Below are 20,116 nucleotides of genomic sequence, written 5' to 3'. Positions count from 1 at the left end.
GGACTGTAACCTGTCACTAACGTAAGATCCACCAATAGCAAACCACAACCATCCAATCAAATCCCCACAGACAAAATCAAGCCCCGCCCTACATTTGTTCTTGTTCCAGAAAGGTTTCACTCGGATATACGTCACAATAGGGAAGAAAATACTATTGCAACTTACATTTTATGCCGACTTCAATGACAATATCAATGATCAACAGAACCCGGAAGACGTTTTTTGATGTTTTGATCTACAACGTAAATTACACACATTTTTTACACATTTTTGTAAACGTACGATTTTAATGAGTAACTAGATAGACAATTTGGGGTGTGCAGTGTATGTTGTAGAGCAACACATCAAAGTATAGTCAAGTTATTTTTATCACATTTTACTCATGAACTGAAAACCTCCATTATAAAACCCCATTGGAAAATCTCGAAGGAACCATTAGTCTTCCGGCTTTTGAAGTCATCCCTGCAGATCTCTATTCACTGTATACTTTTGAAAAATGTTTAGGAAAGGGCTATGACAGACTTATGTTCAATGATATGAAATAAAACAAGACAAAAACAGACAGTTTTTATACTGAATGTTTTCATTTACCACAATAATGTGATGTCTTTGAATTATCTTAATTATTTGTTTTTTATTCTTCCTTTTTAGTAACACTTTTTTTTTTTAAGTAAGTTGATGGTTACATGTTACTTACTATAGTAATGACAGTTAATTTTGCATAGTCATAAGCAACTAACCCTAAACCAAACGGCAACCCTACAGTCCAAGTGTGTCCAGTCCTGCAGAGTTCAGCTTCAGCCCCAATTAAACACACCCGGACCAGTTAATCCATGTCTTACTATGCTGAACGAACTGCTCTTGTGGGAAAACATCATCTAATGAATCAACAGCCTATTGGCTTTAATCTTCAACAAGTTTGCCATTAAACATTTGTTTGCACTAAATCAATGCTGTTTTATAAGAGAAGGCACAGATAATTTAGCGACAGGTAGGGTTCAGTTTACGGCACAGTTGATTGACTGTCGCACAACTCTGAATGAAAATCAATGACTTCAATGCTGTAATGTGATTGGTTATCAAGGGCACACGTGACCCAAGTTAGCCGTAACCCTTTCTCCAATGGTAGAGCCACGGACCCCAGAATAGCTAGAATACTAGAAACCTCCAGGAAAGTTGGTGCTAAACACTGCAGGACAGTGGCCCTCCAGGAGCAGCATTCAACTGATAGCATTTCAATTCATTTGATATTTAATTGATTGACATCCCTAGTTTCCACTAGACAGACATCTGTAATTACGGTACTTCTAAAATGAAATGAGCACAGCCAAAGTCCCTTTAAGTCATTTCACTCGGCGGCCATCTTTGAAACGCCTCTCGGGCAGCAAGCGCAGCTCCTGTCTCTTTGGAAACATCAAATTCTCCCAAACTGTTCGCCAAGCTTACGATTAAATTTCATATTTGAAATCACCAATGAAATCTGACAACAACTGTCTCGTAAATTTTGTTTCTAAACACTCAAATCATGACAGAAAACTGCATTTTTCAGGCTGGATCAAGCTAATGCGCAGTGGAAGAGCGTCTGACTGTTTCTATGGGAACCGGAGCTTCTAACGGCTACAGTGATGCGATGACTTTACCAATCTCCGATTGGCTCTTATTTAGAAGGCGGGAGTTATTCCGCCATATTGAGCATTGCACTTTTCCCCATTCAAAACAATCCCAGTGTTAGTCTTGTGTTATTCTATAGTGTATACATCAGTGTGGTTTGTGTACTGTGATGCTGGCAGTGAGATATACTGACCTGCTGGCGTACTTCCCTATCTGTGAATGCGTGTCGTCATGAGGGAGTTGTGGCGACGGCGATAGCCTACGAACAAAAACACAAGCATAAACAAAAACACAACCAAAAATATCATCAACGACAAACATTAAACGTGTCTGATGATCTACAGTGAAGGCCGTGTGTTATTGGGACGGACAAACTGAGGAAGAAGGTTAGACAAAAACAATGCTAAAAAAAACTACAAAGGGGTGGAGGGGGGCGTGCGAGGGTGGATCTGCCATTCTGCGCGTGCACTGATGTGAGCAGCATGCTGTACTGATGGCTTGACTGAAGATACTCACTCGTACTGCTCTGGACACATGCTGATGAGAGTGACCGGACTGCAGGAGGGAGAAACAAATACAAAAACAAGAGGAAAGGAGGGGAGTGGGGGGGGGTAGGGGAAGGGAGGAACAGATTTTTTAGGGTCAGAGGTCACACAATATGGAGGTCAGATCAGATCCAGACAACAAAGATGTGGAAGAGTCCTGGCTGAAATACTCCTCCAGTACTGTAGGGGGCAGCGCAGGATATTGAGAGATTTCTGTCATTCTGGATTCATACAGAGAATGTCTAATATGGCGAGAAGTTTCACTCTCACTACACTTCCGGCTTCTGAACTGGTTGCAGTTCCACTCTGATTCCATATGAGGGCGCTCACAGGACGAGTGCAGAATGAATGGAGGTCTATGGCAGTATACCCCTCAAAATCCACTTTTCTCAGGATATAATTTTTTGTCTAGTAATTTGAATGTTGTATTCGAAAGGAGATGCAAAGAAATTACACATTGCTGGGTGTTAGATTTTTTAGAGTCACTTATTTGCTTTAAAAAAGTCTTTCAAAATGTCAATGACGTCAGAATGCTGACGTCATTAGCAGAATGCTAGCGTGTTATGGGCAACAACAACTCAACCTGTAAGAAATCAAAACGACATAAGTACTCGTTCATTCAACTTTCGACCTAAAACCCATGTTGAACTTGCAAAATCTACAATCACATCTGAGATTTCTCAACGGCAATCGGGTGAAAGAGACAAATTTAGCCGTCTAGCCCCATTGACTCCCATTCATTTTGCACTCATGGCGAGCGCCCCCAGTGGAACTCTGGTGGTACTACAACCAAAATTCGGTACAATAGGGCTTAATAGGGAGTGGACAGGCTCTCCGTAGACGGGCTCTGATTCATAGCATGATTCCTAACGTGTTACTCGTTTCACCATCATTTACTGACTGTCATGTCATTTCAAACCTGACTTTTCTGTGGGACAAAAGAAGTAATTTAGAAGAATATCCAGGCTGCTCTTCTCTACACACTGAAAGTGAAGAGGACGTAATTGAACTCCGAAAAAGCACAATTAAACGCGCACATATTATATAACTTTAACAGACTTGGGATATAACTGAGAGAGAGAGAGAGAGAAACTTTGATACCTTTATTAGCTTCATGGTGTGTTTTGGTCACTCTATGCTTCCATTGTATGGAAAAGAGCATCATGAACATTTTAATAAAGGCCTGGTTTTGACTTTTTGAGTGATTAAATGATGATCCCTTTTAATAAAGCCTCTTGTGAGCGTGTCAATCGCATCATCTTTGCGCACACAGGCTTCAGAGCTAGGGGGATCAGATTCCCAAACCAGTCTTTAATCTGTCATTTATTTTAATTCCACTTCAGTGTCTTTTAAAGTGAAAACTTCTGATCGCACACAGCGCAGAGCACAGAAGATCAAACGCTCTGCTCTGAGTTTAATCAGCTGGAGACCCTAGTGAACTTATGATGAAAACTGTCATATTTGTATTTAAAGAGGACCATAAATGAGGCCAGAACTGCAAGAGGAGAAATTCAAGGTTAGATCGGTTAATGTTTGCCTTTTTTTGTGAAATCGTAAAGCAGGGGCAATTCATATTCATATCCATATCCATATCCAGCCTGGTCTCACTGTTAATAAGTAGGTATTAATACGTAACATTTAAGTGTACAAAACATACTCTTTATACGTTTGGATAGATGCTGAAACGTACAATATGAACGTCTTGGCAACATGTTTTTACAGAGTACATTTTTTTGGGTGTATTTTATGGTTCTAGAGTCAGTCACAGCATAGGACTATACTAAGAAAATGCCTTTTGCGTCAATAAACCCGCAATTTTGACTTTTTTTCTTGCAATTTTGACTTTTTTTCTTGCAATTCTGACTTTATAACACATTTGCGAGTTTATATCTCGAGATTCTGACATCTTTTCTCAGAATTGTGAGATATAAACTCGCAATTGCGAGTTATAAAGTCCAATGCTAAGGAAAAAATATATATATTTCCTCAGAATTGTGAGTTTATATCTCACAATTCTGACTTTATAACACGCAATTCTGACCATATCCGAATTGTGAGAAAAAAAAAGATAAAAAGTCGCAATTACCTTTTTAATTTTTTATTCTGTGACGGAAAAAAGCTTCCATATGTTTCATTGTATATGAAAGCGCAAGTAAATGTACGTGTGGTAGAATCACACTATACGTAGAAATACACACGAATCCATACCGTCAAATCCATCACACTGCAGGAATGAGGCATTTTGCCCTTTTTCACAATTTATGTGGAGACAAGAAGTCTAGCATGAGACTCTCAGACTTAAAAACTCCTTTCTTTTTTTGTAAGAAGGTCAGTCAAGGCAAGAAAAGTGTCCTTTTTTTCATCTTTAAAGAGCAAAAGTTAACGTAAAATGGCATCCGCGGCTCATTTAACTTTATTAATTCCAATAGGTCAGGAACTGATTGGATCTCGAGCTTCTCGACACACTTGTACTAATCTATCATTATTATTTACTATTATTGCTGTAATCATTACATTCATGTTAACCACTGTGTAAACTAATGGCATGATTTCAGTAGGTAAAAACAAGAGTAGTCAATTTTGGTTTCATGGTGACTTTAACCATGTAATGTTTAATCAAAATGTTAATCGACAATTATTCTAGTGAAACAACTGACTCTCTGGCGAGGCATGGCGGACTTATCCAATTATTTAGTTTAAAATAAACCCCGCCTCTCCACAATTGTCTGGAATAATGTGCACTGATGATATGTTTGACCATGAAAATGTATTGAGAAAGTCAAAAGGATCCATTATGATTTCATGTTGACTTTCAGGGCGATGGAAAGGTGGCTGAAATATGAGCCATGTCAAAAACCAAGCGATCCAGTTATCTAGGCTGTTAAAAGGCTGGTTTGCTGTATCACTATGTACAGAGCGCTGGGTTCTGTGAATTAGTGCTGACAGAGTCAACAAACACGAGCTCTCTAATAAAAGTCGGTCAATATCCCCTGGCGCTTCTGAATTTCATGAAAACCAAAAACTGCACAGTTTCATTTTGCTCTGAATGTATTTCAACCGCGGTCATCACTCTTTGTTAAATCTGACACGTGGCGATGCTGTCGCGCACCGCAGCATGTCTGTTCAGAAACCTGAAAATCGAACGTTACATGAAATGGTCTGATATCACAGCGAGCTCAGTTGGGCTGAATGTCACGCTAACGTGGAACGACAGTCATTCCGGCTCTGCTCGTGGGGATTTATAAATCAGCACCAACTGAAGAAATGGGTCATCTGACGTTCCTTGTCATTTAGCAGAAGACTCTTTCCCACACAAATTCATGAAATGGTCCCACTGGAAAACCAGAAGTGCCTTAATCAACGGTAGTTGACGGGAGATAAGGCAGAAGTGGGAACTGTAACTCTCTGCTTTCATAAATTGGCCACACTTGGGCTCTGTTCCAAAAACAGGGCTGCTTTTTAAGACGTCATACGGTAGGCACGTTCCCAACGCTGAGGCTGTTCCAGATGACAGGCTGCTAAATCCTGCTGCCTTCCAAGACACCTTCTTTTGTTTATAAAGACAGCATCACATGTATCTTTAGCAGAAAATCTATTGCGACAAATTCAGTGGAAAAAAAATCCATCTAATTTGGCAGGCAAAATGAGAGAATTTTTCACATTTCCAGGATTCTTAGAAGCACAAGTCATCATAGCTGGGTAAATGATCATTTTAGCATTCCCATTTGCCTGAACAGCAAAAGGAAAAAAGAAAAAATAATCCACAATAACTTTTCTTTGACTTTGCCTGCTCATTTTAAAACCCCACCGCACAACACTGCTTTATATGTATATGGTCAGACACTTGCATGTGTCATAATACTTGGTAACACTATTTCGATTGTCCACTTTAGACATTCATGTAGTTGCAACTAAATGCCAACTAAGTAAGGGCGTTTTCACACCTGAAAGTCCGCACCAAGGTCCAAACCAAAGTTCATATTTTGATACATTGTATACATTCGGTTAGTTTTGGTTTGGTTTCACATTGCAATTATGCGAACGCACTAAAGAACTTTACATGACGTACTTGTGTCCTGTCGTCATCATCTATATGGGCTGCATCTTGACATTGATTGGTTTGTAAACGGACCCACATCGTTGCCACTACTTTCATTATTATGGCATTACTCCATGCAGTACAAACTATACTCGAGGCGAAATTCGCCAAATTAACGTCCTCGTTGTGCGAACATTTTATCGTCGCCGGCAGGACGCAGGAAAAATGTGTGTGTGTGTGTCTGCACGCGTGCTGGAAGAAATGCTGTGGGCAGGACTGACAGATCTGCACATAAATATTCTTCTTCAGTTGTTTAGGCTACGCGGGAACCACCGGAACTTCCTGTAAATGGTCTGAAAGTCCGAACCATACAGAAAATGCTTTCACACTAGAAACGAACCAAACCTTTGCTCAGTTTGATCCGGACCGAAATTTCGTCTGTTTGGTCCGGACCGTGGTCCGGGGGAGGTTTCACACCTGTAATTTTGATTCGGACCAAACTGAAAAGTCCGAAAGTCCGGACCAAACAAGGTAGGTGTGAAAGGGCCCTAACTTTGCAACTACATGTTGACTATCAGTCATTAGAGTATTAGTAGACTGTCTGCTTAAAGGCGCACTATGTAATTTTTCGCCACTAGAGGTCATTTATTCAAAACAAAGGTCTAGCTTGATGACACCTTTATTTCGTGGAATCATGGGAGTTGTTGTCTTCACCTCTATAGCCGGTGGAGAATACGACGGGACTCGGGCAGAAATCATATTCATGGATGACTGGTATTAGGTGTGGTAAAACATGGTACTCGATGTAAATCAAGAAAACGAGATTTAAACAAAGACTAACTGTGTTGAACTGTATAACAATGATTTTCTGTCGATGAATGTATACAAACTGTTGCTCACCTGGCTAATAAAACACATAATATATTAAAGCGTCTTTAGTGTTTCTATGGTTTCTACACAATAAAACCTGAAATCGAGGGTAACGCGGGTATGATGTCATTGATAGGAGATGGTCCGTGTCCTGGTTAAAACTGCTCATTTCTCTGGATTTAAACATTCTTAGAAACGTTTGGGATAATGTAAGTGCACAAATCAACAAAATATATAACATTGTTCTAGTGGTCTTTGGATATTTTGATCCAAAACTCTTACATATTGTGCCTTTAATATCTGCTAACACTATTTTGATGTTCCTCAACAGACGTTCTACTGACTATAAATATCTTTGCAACTAAATGTCAGCTTATTCTACTAACCCGAACCCTAACACCTAGTCTACTAATACTCTAATGAGAATAACACTGAGATAGTTGCAAAGTTAAAAGTCAAAAGCGAACCATCGAAATAAAGTGTAACCTTATATTAAGATCTTTACGAGGTTTAGTCACAAGCTCTTTTTAATACCTTTCATTGGTTAAATATTTGCAAAACCCACACAGATTTCGCTCATGTTCAAGTTAGATAATGCACTTGACCAACAGAAAGCTGATAGGTTTGAAAGTGACTTCTGTGTGAGCTCCACTATTGACAATGGACCTTTCTTGCAAACGAAATTTTGCTAATGCACTTTTAGAAGGCTGAGACGAAGGCAGTGGACGGCAAGACACCGTCTAGTTTTTGGAAGAGAGTTTGAATCTTTAGAGTAGTGGCTAGGTAGAGATATTTCAAGATATATCATCATTTCTGTACAGAGAGAAAATCTGCATTATGAAGCGAGACATGCCGACAATATTTGACACTTCTCGACAGTTCTTCAAACCCTGCACTGTGAATAAGCTGGTTGTGTGAAGAGTGTAAAAGCTCTCCGCTGAAGAAAGTTAATGACTGGAGGTGGCAGAAAACCAAAGCCTGAGGACAGTCCAATTAAAACAATTGCAACTGCATATATTACATGCTTATATTCTCCTTCAAGATGCTTACGTTTCCATGTTGTCTCCTTCTAGGACCGTCTGGACGGGCAGGTATCCCAGGCGAGGGTGCTTCGCGAAATACTTCTTTGAGCGGAACTTGTTTTTTAAGACTTTGGTGAAATCCCGCATGTCTTCTCCTGAGGTGGTCTGAAAAGAAGAGGACGAGAGATGATGGATGTGGAAGTGGATTTACTTTATTAACAATTGTTCAAAGCAACTTCAACAGAATAAAGGCTGCGAGTCACTAGTGGTTTGAGCTTTGCAGAGCAGGCGTTGGTAGAGTCTATTTAGCAGTGTCACTCTGAATCTTTCACACTAAACTTTCAAACTTTTAAGTTCATTACAGTCTGAATTATTCTTCTCATCTAAACGCTTGCTGTTCCACTGCAGTTACAAAATAAAATCCAACAAAATTGACCAGTTACTAATATAAACGACTGTTCGAAAGTTTGGGGTCTGTAAGTAAAAAAATAAATTGTGTAAGAAATACATTTTCAGCATCATTACATCATTACATTACACATAATCCTTCAGAAATCATTCTAATATGATGATTGGATGCTCAAGAAACATTGTTGTTATTATCAATGTTGAAAACAGTTGTGATGCTTCATATTGAATGGAAAACGTGATACGAAGTGTATGCAATATGCACATACAAGGGTTACAAATGTATACACTCAACATTGGGTTTTTGCAGTGATGCCATAGAAGAACTATTGTTGTCTTAGTGTGAAGAACATTGTAAAAATCTATAAAGAATATTTTGTGGAATGGAAAGGCTCTTTATTTGTAAGAGTGTGCACACACACACACACACACACACACACATTTTTGGTCAGTTTAAGTAAAATGCAGTATAAAGAGAGCACATGGAGCTCATCAGCCCATAACTACTTTCTCTCACACACACGGGCAGACTCAAAGCACACACGTCCCCACAGATCCCACACTGATCCATCCACACGCATCTCATCCTCCATTTGTCTACTGAGCCGAGATGAGGTGTCTCATTCCAGGATTTCTCCGTCTACATCTCCGCACAAAGTCTTCTTCATCTGCATATATTAGCAAACCAAATCCTATTTCTCTTGCAGACTAGAAGACCAACCGAACAACAAGGCTGTGACAGTCCATATATTACAGAGGGAGTGTGTCTCCAACAGTTTGTCTTGTTAAACTCAAGTAAACCCACAGACCAACAGAACCCATGATCTCCAGATGACACTCTCATGAGAGTTCAACATGGCTGAAAACAAGAATTTAATAATCAATAATTTAATTTCATTTAATTACAACAGCAAATTACCTTTACATTTTTATTTAGGTTTTCTTACAACAGAACATGCATGAAAATGAGCTAGACCAACCTGAATACATTTGTTTTAGCCTTCTGTGTGAGGAACATCTCTCTTTTGCGCATATGCATATGTAAACATGGTGCAGAAAGATGGATCAAAAACACACCAATGATGGCAGCATTGGGGTTTTGTGTTTCTCTTAAAGTCTATGTGGTGTTTAATATGATTTAAGACAAAAACCATGTGCAAATTCATAAGTCGACACCATTGCTGAGTATTTTCTCCTTAAAACTGCAGTGAACCAAAGACTCACGCTTTGAAATCGCTGGTGTTTCTGACGTCACAAACTACCTTGTAACCAATCAGATCAACGTGAGTGGATCTCTGAGCTGGAGTGAGTGAGTGGAGGCGGGGCTCATTTGCATATTCATAGAACCGCGTATACTAAATGAGGCAAGGGTGTCGAGTTACATTCAAGATATTTTAAGGCATGAAGAAAAATTTCAAGGAAAAAACGTTTAAATATGTCACTTTGGTGATCGGAGATGAGTTTTAAGGGATACAATGATTGACTACAGGGGGACTTTAAATGCATGCCAAGCACGTAGTTATATGTAGAATTGCAAGTAGGCTATGATATTTTCATTAAACAATGATTTGAATTTGTGTCTGCTCCTTATACAGCTATCATATGGCATCAGACGACTTTGAATAAGGGCTATCACGATATCCAATTTTCACTACACTATTACCTTATTATGTTATTTTGTGTCATCTCTTTTTCGGCTAATGAGTCACATTTATAATAAAGATTGTAGGGAGGCAGAGAAAGAGTTTGTAACCATTGCTAAACAAAACATTGCTTTTTTTGAACTCGACACCAAAACTACATGCTTTCAAAGGGCCTTTTTCTATTAACATGAGAAGAATGAATGTCGTCCGTAAACCATTCTTGTATGCATTTACACATCGTGCTTTTCGACGGAGGAAAATTTATCAGACAAATAAGGCAACATGGTGTTTTTCATGTTTGGGTGAAGTTTTCCTATTAAAAAGGACTGTAAAGTTCCCGCTGTAAGCGCGAGCTGAACACAGCACATTACTCATTTAGACTGACACTGGGATAAAGAAACTTTTCGTACCCCACAACTAATAAAAACCATATCACAACAACAAAAAGCAATATCACCACAATGAAAAAGCAATAACAGTGTAACAGCCCAACTGAGGGCCACAAAAAGCATATTCTGTTCAATATTGATCTTCTGCTCTCTGAATTCTGATGACAATATTTGCTGTTGAATCGCAATGAAATGTGTTTTATAGACGTGTTTATGGAGTGGGGTGTTTCTGGGATATGTGGGTTTGAAAGGAAATCCTGTCAAGAGGAAGTAGCCGGACATTTCACAACCGCTGGTGTGTGTGTGTGGTCGAGGTCTGACGGGAGTGATGGATTCAGGATTACTGCTGCCTCCCTGAATGCCAACAAAAAAACAAAATGCCAACAAATGACAGGATAAAGATGATGATGATGATCCAAACAAAAAAAACAATAAATCAGCCCGTGGAAAGTATTAAACAGCGGCTGGTGGTCTCCGGAAAGCAGTTTCTAGCTCTGCACTGTCAACACAATCTTATTATATAACAGTTAGTTCTGGCCCAGTAATTTAATAGGACGAGCGTCGTTGTCTGTGCACTGAAATGTTTCACTGCATCACTTCTCTTACCTGGAGTTACAATTCTACAGATCGCAACATTGTAAACCATTTTTGTTGGCGAAGCAAAAATAAAAAGCTGGCCATATTGGGTTGGAAATGTCACTCGATATTAACAACTACATTATAGAACTGTTTTATGAAAGTAATATGACACACATGATCAATATTCTTGGGCCCGTGGAACGTTTATTTGATGCTTCACAGAACAGCGCCATAAACGTATTACGGGAACGATCCACATGAAGTGACCTGGGGCTAAAGTGCTTTTGTTCAAGGTCACGGTGGTGCCTCACTGCTAGCATGGGGATTCTGGTGATATGGATAACACAAAGGCTATTTCTGGAATGCTAAAATTGTAATATGTGCATATGTGCTTTAGAACCTACAGCAGTTACTGTGGATTTAAAGGGTTAGTTCACCCAAAAATGAAAATTCTGTCAGTAATTACTCACCCTCATGTTGTTCCAACCCCGTAAGACCTTCGTTCATCTTCGGAACACAAATTAAGATATTTTTGATTAAATCTGAGAGCTGGCTCACTCCTCCATAGGCTTCTAAGACACTATAACTTGCTGGCCCAGAAAATGTATTAAAGACATCGTTAATATAGTCCAAGTGACTCCAGTGACTCAATCTTAAGTTTATAAAGCGATGAGAATACTTTTTGTGCGCAAAAACAAACAAAAATAACGACTTTATTCCACTTTTCATTTCCTTCTCTCTGGGCCTCGGGTCTTTTCACGTAGTGTTTAAGCGTAGCGCGTCTGTGTTGCACGTCACCACGTAGGCTCACTATTGGCCGACGCTGGTCATGTGTGATACTTGGTGACGTGCAACACAGACGCGCTACGCTTAAACACTACGTGAAAAGACTCGAGGCCCAGAGAGAAGGAAATGAAAAGTGGAATAAAGTCGTTATTTTTGTTTGTTTTTGCGCACAGAAAGTATTCTCGTCGCTTTATAAACTTAAGATTGAGTCACTGGAGTCACTTGGACTATATTAATGATGTCTTTAATACATTTTCTGGGCAAGCAAGTTTCGGTTCCTTAGAAGCCTATGGAGGAGTGATCCAGCACTCAGATTTAATCAAAAATATCTTAATTTGTGTTCCGAAGATGAACGAAGGTCTTACGGGGTTGGAACAACATGAGGGTGAGTAATTACTGACAGAATTTTCATTTTTGGGTGAACTATCCCTTTAAGAAGTCTTATAGACAACTTTTATGGTGCATCTCTGGAGCTTAAAGTCGGCAATAATATGCCCTTTTACAAAGTCTTGATTTTTTTATTTTTTAGGCTCAACTGGAACAGGTTTTCATGCTTGAATGTTTAAAAACCTATTATTTTTCCCATATTTGTCATTGTTGCAGCTCCTGTCTCTATGAAGCCCCTCCTTCTGAAAAGCGCACTGTGCTCTGATTGGTCGGCTGGATCACATCTTGTGATTGGACAAGCACTTTGAGCGTGTTTGGGAAATGTCCCGTCTCTTACCATAACCATGAGTTTCAACACACTACAAACAAAAAACACAACAAAGCCCCTTTAAAACAAGTCATTTCCCTCGGCGGCCATCTTTGAAACGCCTCTCGGGCAGCAAGTGCAGCTCCAGTCTCTTTGAATCGGGAAACATCAAATTCTCCAAAACTGTTCGCCAAGCTTACGATTAAATTACATATCTGAAATCTCCAATGAAATCTGACAACAACTGTGTCATAAATTTAGTTTCTAAACGCTCGAATCTTGACATAAAACGAAAATTTTCAGGCTGGATCAAGCTAATGCGCAGTGGAAGAGCGTCTGACTGTTTCTATGGGAATCGCCGATTGGCTCTTATTTAGAAGGCGGGACTTATTCCGTCATATTGAGAATTGCACTTTTCCCATTCAAAATAATATGAGTGACGTGTCTTGTGTAATTCTATAGTCTTTGCTACTAACCAACTCAATTAGGCCCCGCCCCTTTATTCTGAGTTTGCCTTTGGCGGGAATTATTTATTCTTTCTCCAGTGTTCAACAGAATAACAGCTTTGGAATGACATGACGGTTAATTTGTGGGCGATTCAGCCGACTTCTGGTGTTCAGGGTCCCTCAGGGGGTCCCGTCAGCTCAACCCTCCAATCAACCATCTTTATGACTAATGAAAAAGGCAACATTTCTTCACAAGTGCCGGTCATTAAAGTTGAATCGTTTTTAAGTTGCATCATTATTCAGTCTAATTTGTCTGCATTTGCACACAGTCGAAGAGAGCAAAAATTCATTTGTTTTCCTTTTGTCATGCTGATCAATGACAGTGACAGCTCTTCAATTTCACGCTCTGAAAATGAACTGTCGAGTTAAACACATTAAATTTCAGGTTGCGCACAGGAGAAGAAGGAGGTGGAGGAGAAACTAGCCTACTCTTACACCATGAGCTCCTCTTCACCAACCACACACTTCACAGACCCAGCTGGAAGAACAACTATACAGATGTGCTCCTGATGCGAAGTCAGTTCCTAAAGGCATTTAGCTTTATAAAACAGCATTGCAGGTTTCCTTTACTTAAATAAAAATGTATCTTTTACTTAATATTTGTATCTATATAGGCAATAGATAGTAAGGCTGCTCACTAGGTTTTGGAACAGATCCATAGCTCTACCACTACTGAATGCCCACTGTAATGTCCATTCATGCGAAATGTCTCTTTTATGAGCTCTAGTTTGCGAGCTTCATTACACATGCCTTAATTTGATGGGTAGAGAAAGACTGTAGGGCAGGCGATCACGCGCGACTAACTCACCGGTGTGCAGTACTCCACCATTGGGTAGTTCAGTTTATGACCCTTCGCCGTGCGACCGGAGAAGAAACAGCTCTGGCAAACGTCATAGTTGAAGTGCTTCAAACTGCGATATCTGCAAAAAGAGGAAGAAAAAACCACCATTAGTCAGATAACATGCTTTCACTGTACGGAAAAGCAGCGTGAACATTGATCCTTTTCTGTTTTACAGAAGAAAGAAACACATAGAGGTTTGGAGTGACGTGATGAGACAGAATTTACATTTTTAGATTATTCCTTTAAAATCCTTAATTCCACAACAGCCACAGATATTCTGTAGTTCCGTCAAACTATAATCCACTCGTTATTGAATTTGCCTGATATTCAGTCCTCTCGGGAATATTCATTCACTCCAGTCACGTCACGCTTGATTCAATAACATCATTAAAACACCGTTTAAAAGTATTTTTTATTAAACAGATTTTCTTCATATAAATGTAAATTGAGTGCGGAGGAGGACGGCGCTGTGTGTGGTGTTTGTTTTTGGTTCCTTCTGGTCTCTCCAGGAAATGCAAATTCAATAGAATTTAATTCCTTCAGTGTGCAATATTTCCACCGCGCTGCTGCATAAATGATTAAATGATTTTATATTATTTTCTGTGTGATGTGGGTAAGAAAAAACCCCGAAAACCCCCCCTGATAAAACTGTTATAAAATACAATTTGATGAAGTCACTTCATCTTTTATGATATGAGATTTAGGCCAAATGACACAAAATTGAGGACCCATGTAGCTACAATAAACTTCATAACCTTTATGTAATGCGATGCACTTACTGCCATTGTAATGACGGAGAAAACACGCAAGTCCACATGAAACGCGTATGAAAATTCAAAATAAAACTATTTAAATAGGACTGCCAGTTGATAGTTAAAGGGGTGGTTGATTATGATTTCACTTTTCTAACTGTAGTTAGTGTGTAGTGTTGCTGTTTGAGCATAAACAACATCTGCAAAGTTACGACGCTCAAAGTTCAAAGCAAAGGGAGATATTTGCTTTTAAAGAAATCGTTTTTTAAGGACTACAACAAACAGCTGGTAGGAACTACACTACATTCCTCCCGGGTTAGTGACATCACTAACCCTAAAATTTACATAAACCCGCCCCTGGGAGTGCGATTTATAGATGATCAAGACAGAATATGCTAATCAATGACTAGAAGATAACTACACATAAGCTACATAAATTCATCAACTAACCATTCAGAAATGTTGTTTACATGTGGTCACTTCTTCTCGAGTTTCTCCATCTTTCTGACTCTGGTTTGAACATAAAAGGCTAAAAGTTTTTGACATTTTCAGTGCATGTGTGTGTGAGGTAAAAGGACACAAGCTGTTGAAGCTCCGCCCACTGTGCCGGGAGCAGCAGCTCATTTGCATTTAAAGGGACAGACACAAAAACGGTGTGTTTTTGCTCACCCTCAAAAAGTGACAACTTTAACATGCTATATAAACATATATGTGGAGTATTTTGAGCTAAAACTTCACATACACACTCTGGGGACATCAGAGACTTATTTTACATCTTGTGAAAAGGGCATTATACCACCCCTTTAAGAAACTAAACAACTTGGTCCACACTTTATGAACTTAATGTTACATGGGGAAAATGTTTCTGCTACCAATCTGAAGTCCTCCCCTTGCATTTCTATAACGGACCATGGCAAAATCACCTCAGTCTCTTGAGGATTACTGCTTTCACAAATAGTAACTGTTAATCTGCTAAACAATTAATGACATTTGCATGACTTTGTAAGTGAATTTATCAATGTAACAATCTCTAACAATCAAAGAACAATCTTCTCCATTGACACAAAGTTTTTCTCAATAAATCCAGGTTGACTGACTCAGACTTTATTTTTCTCCGTGTCTCTCTCTCGTTCCATTTAGTCTTCTCTACTATCTATCACTGACAAAACACAGTCCGTATCTCCTCTGTCAAACGTCCGGCTGAATCTCACCACTGAGCTCTGCCTCAAACAAACGTCTCAGAAAACAAGATGGTCCGGTCTGATGCGGTCAGTCCTCGAGAGATGGAGGAGGTTGTCAGCGAGACTTAGCCAAAGCTTCTAAATATGGCAGCATTATCAGTAATACATGGGCATAATGTATGTATGCATGACATTTGAAAAGGTCACCACCTATTGTGACAAGAGCACACAGTGTCTGTTTAAAATACAGCATAGAGGCGCGTGATGACGAACCGACACACAATACACCCCTCAGCGCACACTGCAGCGCACACACACACACACGCACACACACACACACACACACACACACACACACACACACACACACACCTTCATTAACTGAGCCTGGGAACATTGATCAGCATGTATTTATGGTGCTGTACATGTGCACACTCCTGATATTAATGCTGTCCATAAATTCCAAAGCAAAGAAGAGAACATTATATTATTAATATTTCATAACATAATAAAAATGTTGTATAGCTATAATTATTATTTACTGCAGTGTTCTGGCGGCTTTTGCCATTATTACCATCAATGGTGAGTTTTGCTTATGCAGTAGCTACAATTATACATGTTGAGCTTCAACGATTGTTAAATTCTTCCATACAAAGACTGCAAATGCAAGGTTTTAAAAGTATGTTAAAAGTTTATTCTATTTAATTAACACATTAATTAGTTATACATTTTAATTTGCTCATGTATTATATATAATACTTCTAGGACATTAGAAGACATTATATATATATATATATATCATTATATTTATTTTTACTGATGAATGATTAGAAATAAATTGACCTTGTTTTTCACCATAAACTATAAAAATCCAACTATGGGATTGCTGAGTGCATAACTATAAATGATAGGCTAATCACTTTAATACCGAGCATATGTTATTATTACTACATTATAACTAACAGGATTTTAGAAATATATATATATTTCTGCTCAATGACAGTACACAGAATGAATTCAACTATTAATGCGTGAACACTGGCAGGCCTACAGTTGGTACTCGACCAGAATAATACTTTTACCGCCGCCGTTCCCGCTATGCATGTCAAGGTTATGTGTCTAATACTTTTTGTTATTTTAATTTGTTAGTAGGCCTAGATTTATGAACTGAAGCACAACAGTGAAATAATTAAACTAAATGATTGTAAAATGAAAACATTGTCAGGAGTTGCTAACCGATGTTAGTCGGCAGCATTCGTGTTTTAGCATTAATTAAGAATTAAATAGGCGTACAGTAGTTTGTTATGATTAGCATAATTTTCTTCAATAAATGAAAACATTTTCAACATAAAACAATAGAAAAATGTCACATCAATGAGGCTTTGCGTAAGCATAAGAAGTTAAAGGAACCGTATGTAAGAAATGTATTTCAATTAATCATAAAATGGCCCTGATATGTCACTAGACATTAAGAAATCATGTTCATTTCAAATACTTATATCACTGACAACAGTAGTCCGGCCAGGATATTGTCATTTAAAAAGTGAAGTTGCAGCCCTCAACTGATGTTGATGTTGTCATGTTGTGTTTTGGCCTGAAGCGCCACCCTCCACCTATCTACCAATCACGAAGTCAGTAGTGTTTCGGCATCGGGGTTGCCAGCTCTGCTCTAGTTACCACAGCTGCAGCTACAAACATGTCGGATAAAAAATCTGCCTATCTGGCAACCTCGAGTCAGGGGGGGGGGATACACCGCTCTACTGTAATTTGAAAGTGACTGCAGTACCAGTTTTGGCCACAATCTTACATACGGTTCCTTTAAGCTCAAGTTCATAAAGCAGAGTTCAGACGACAGCAGTGTGGTCAACGCTTTAACATGTGCGTCGCGGTGCTTCAAGCGTTCTGAGTTCGAATCTCAACTCTACTATCCTCATCATTTTGTTCGTAGTTTAAAATAAAAACTTCTGAAATGCTTTGTTATTCATTGTCTGTCATTTTTATTAACAGGCGTTGAAGCCTACTAACAGCCTACTGCTTTTAACCGATGTTGGCCGACAGCGTCTATGTTTTACCGTTCTTGATGCTTAAATATAGGTGAAAGATTATTAAAGTCAAGCGTTTTGTTTAATTAATAATGGCACAGTACAACATAAAATTTGCTACATTCCAGTAGAGCCTCTGTTGCGTGACACAGACGACAAAACCTTCTGGTGCTGTTGAAGGAGATTATCAGCCGATCGCACCAGAAAATGAAGATGATGAAGCTCGTCTTTAATCTGCTAAATTACTGTTTTGTGAATCATTCACGAAATTGAGATGACCGGCAGTGATACCCGGCCATAGAGATATATAATAGTTCATCGTACGTTCAAATAATAGTCTATATATACAGTGCTATGCATAAGTTTAGACACCCATGCTAAAGTTGACTAAAAAGAGGAATAAAAAATCATCTTTTGGAAATTGAACTTAATGCCTTAATTTAAAAAATTAGGAAAAATCCAACCTTTAAGGACACCAATTTTCTTTGTGAATGAATAATGTATCGTAAATAAATAAATGTTCTTCCTTAAAATACATGGTGCATAAGTTTGGACACCCCTATGTTAAATTCCCATAGAGGCAGGCAGATTTTTATTTTTAAGTATTTTTATTTATTTTTTGTTTAGGATACTATGCATCCTGATAAAGTTCCCTTGGCCTTTGGAATTAAAATAGCCCCACATCATCACATAGCCTTCACCATACCTAGAGATTGGCATGGGGTACTTTCCATAAGATCATCTCTCAATGCAAATCAAACTAGCTTTTAGGCTAACTGAAATAAAACCATGCCAATCTCTAGGTATGGTGAAGGCTATGTGATGATGTGGGGCTATTTTAATTCCAAAGGCCAAGGGAACTTTATCAGGATGCATAGTATCCTGGATCCATGAAGTAACTGGCCTTTAAAAATAAAAATCTGCCTGCCTCTATGGGAATTTAACATAGGGGTGTCCAGACTTATGCACCCTGTATTTTAAGGAAGAACATTTATTTATTGACGATACATTATTCATTCACAAAGAAAATTGGTGTCCTTAAAGGTTGGATTTTTCCTAATTTTTTAAATTAAGGCATTAAGTTCAGTTTCCAAACGATGATTTTTTATTCCTCTTTTTAGTCAACTTTAGTATGGGTGTCTAAACTTATGCATAGCACTGTATATATATATATATATATGTATCGTTTGTTTAAACAACATTAACCAAATTTTCTTTCTTTATTTAATAATAAAATTATTACTATAACATGCAGTTTCAACTGCACCAAATATTAGGTTGTTTCATTATTGTACAGCAAATGTCAATAGCTCTTTGTTTATTTCTCATGTTTGTTGTAGGCTTATTTGGAAATTACCATAGTTGTAGTATTTCATCCTTACTGTTAATCGACATAAGCCCCACTTCCGTTGCAAAATTTCCCTTTGCGCCACCTGGCGGTCATTTCGCGAACGACTTTGAAAAGCGACTGGTTTATTTCCGCGGCAGCTAGCGCGGCGGTAATAGGCATTCTGGTCGACTACCTACTGTAGCTTACAGCTGAACTTTGAAAAGTGTCAGAGCTGATCAGAGAACAGATTGAACAGCACTGACTGTACGACTGTCCCTTTCATCAGTCTTTCTCTCTTATTTAGAGTGCTATCAGATGCTGACATTTAGTTGAATGTTTGGGCCTCAGGAGTGAATCTAACCTTTTTCATCCCAGACAGCACGACGCGCACCCATATGTGTGTGTGTGTGTGTTAAATCTCTCACAGATCTGCTTGATATCACGCTTTGACTAGTGCAGGGGTGTCCAGACTCTCCTGCTTGCCTCAACACACCTGCCTTTCTAGTAGGACATTGATTTGTTGGTTCAGGTGTGTTTAATTGGAGTTGGAGCGAAACTCTGCAGGACAGTGACCCTCCAGGAGCAGGACTGGACACACACTTCTCACACTGAGGGAGAATCGCCTACTTCTCAAATCTGTCGCATTGATGCAAGAACCGGTACCATTTGTGAAGTTTAACTGTTCTACCTAATGTACAGTCATTATGTTAGAAATAATGTACATCCAGCCGGTTGTTATCTCAGAATAAACCGTGACAGGATGATCAGGACCCCACTGTGAAGCGGAGGGGTCTTAATCAGCCTGAAGGGGGTTTATTCTGAGATAACAACTGGCTGGATGTTCATTATCCCGATTATTACACGGCTACTTGCCACAT

The 20,116-nt window shown here is 38.9% G+C and overlaps 1 protein-coding gene across 6 annotated transcripts in view; it reads right to left on the bottom strand.

The window, feature by feature from the left end:
* The window catches only part of utrn (utrophin), a gene marked incomplete at its 3' end in the record, with an annotated part of 265,554 nt that overhangs the window by 24,772 nt on the left and 220,666 nt on the right, over positions 1 to 20,116 (bottom strand). For 4 of the 6 annotated variants that reach the window (XM_084428992.1, XM_084428995.1, XM_084428996.1 and 1 more), the window contains 4 exons: positions 13,901 to 14,012; positions 8,116 to 8,252; positions 2,128 to 2,166; positions 1,805 to 1,870 (listed from right to left, as the gene is read on the bottom strand). In XM_084428992.1, the coding sequence (XP_084285118.1) occupies positions 1,805 to 1,870; positions 2,128 to 2,166; positions 8,116 to 8,252; positions 13,901 to 14,012 (354 nt within the window). Of the gene's footprint in view, positions 1 to 1,804; positions 1,871 to 2,127; positions 2,167 to 8,111; positions 8,253 to 13,900; positions 14,013 to 20,116 lie in introns of those variants that run through there. The other 2 variants (XM_084428993.1, XM_084428997.1) reach the window with 2 other exon arrangements.

The sequence above is a fragment of the Rutilus rutilus genome (assembly GCF_951802725.1).
Source record: "Rutilus rutilus genome assembly, chromosome: 13".
Lineage (NCBI taxonomy): Eukaryota > Metazoa > Chordata > Actinopteri > Cypriniformes > Leuciscidae > Rutilus > Rutilus rutilus.
Note: the sequence above shows the minus strand (reverse complement) of the source record. Positions and strands in the feature narration are given on the sequence as shown.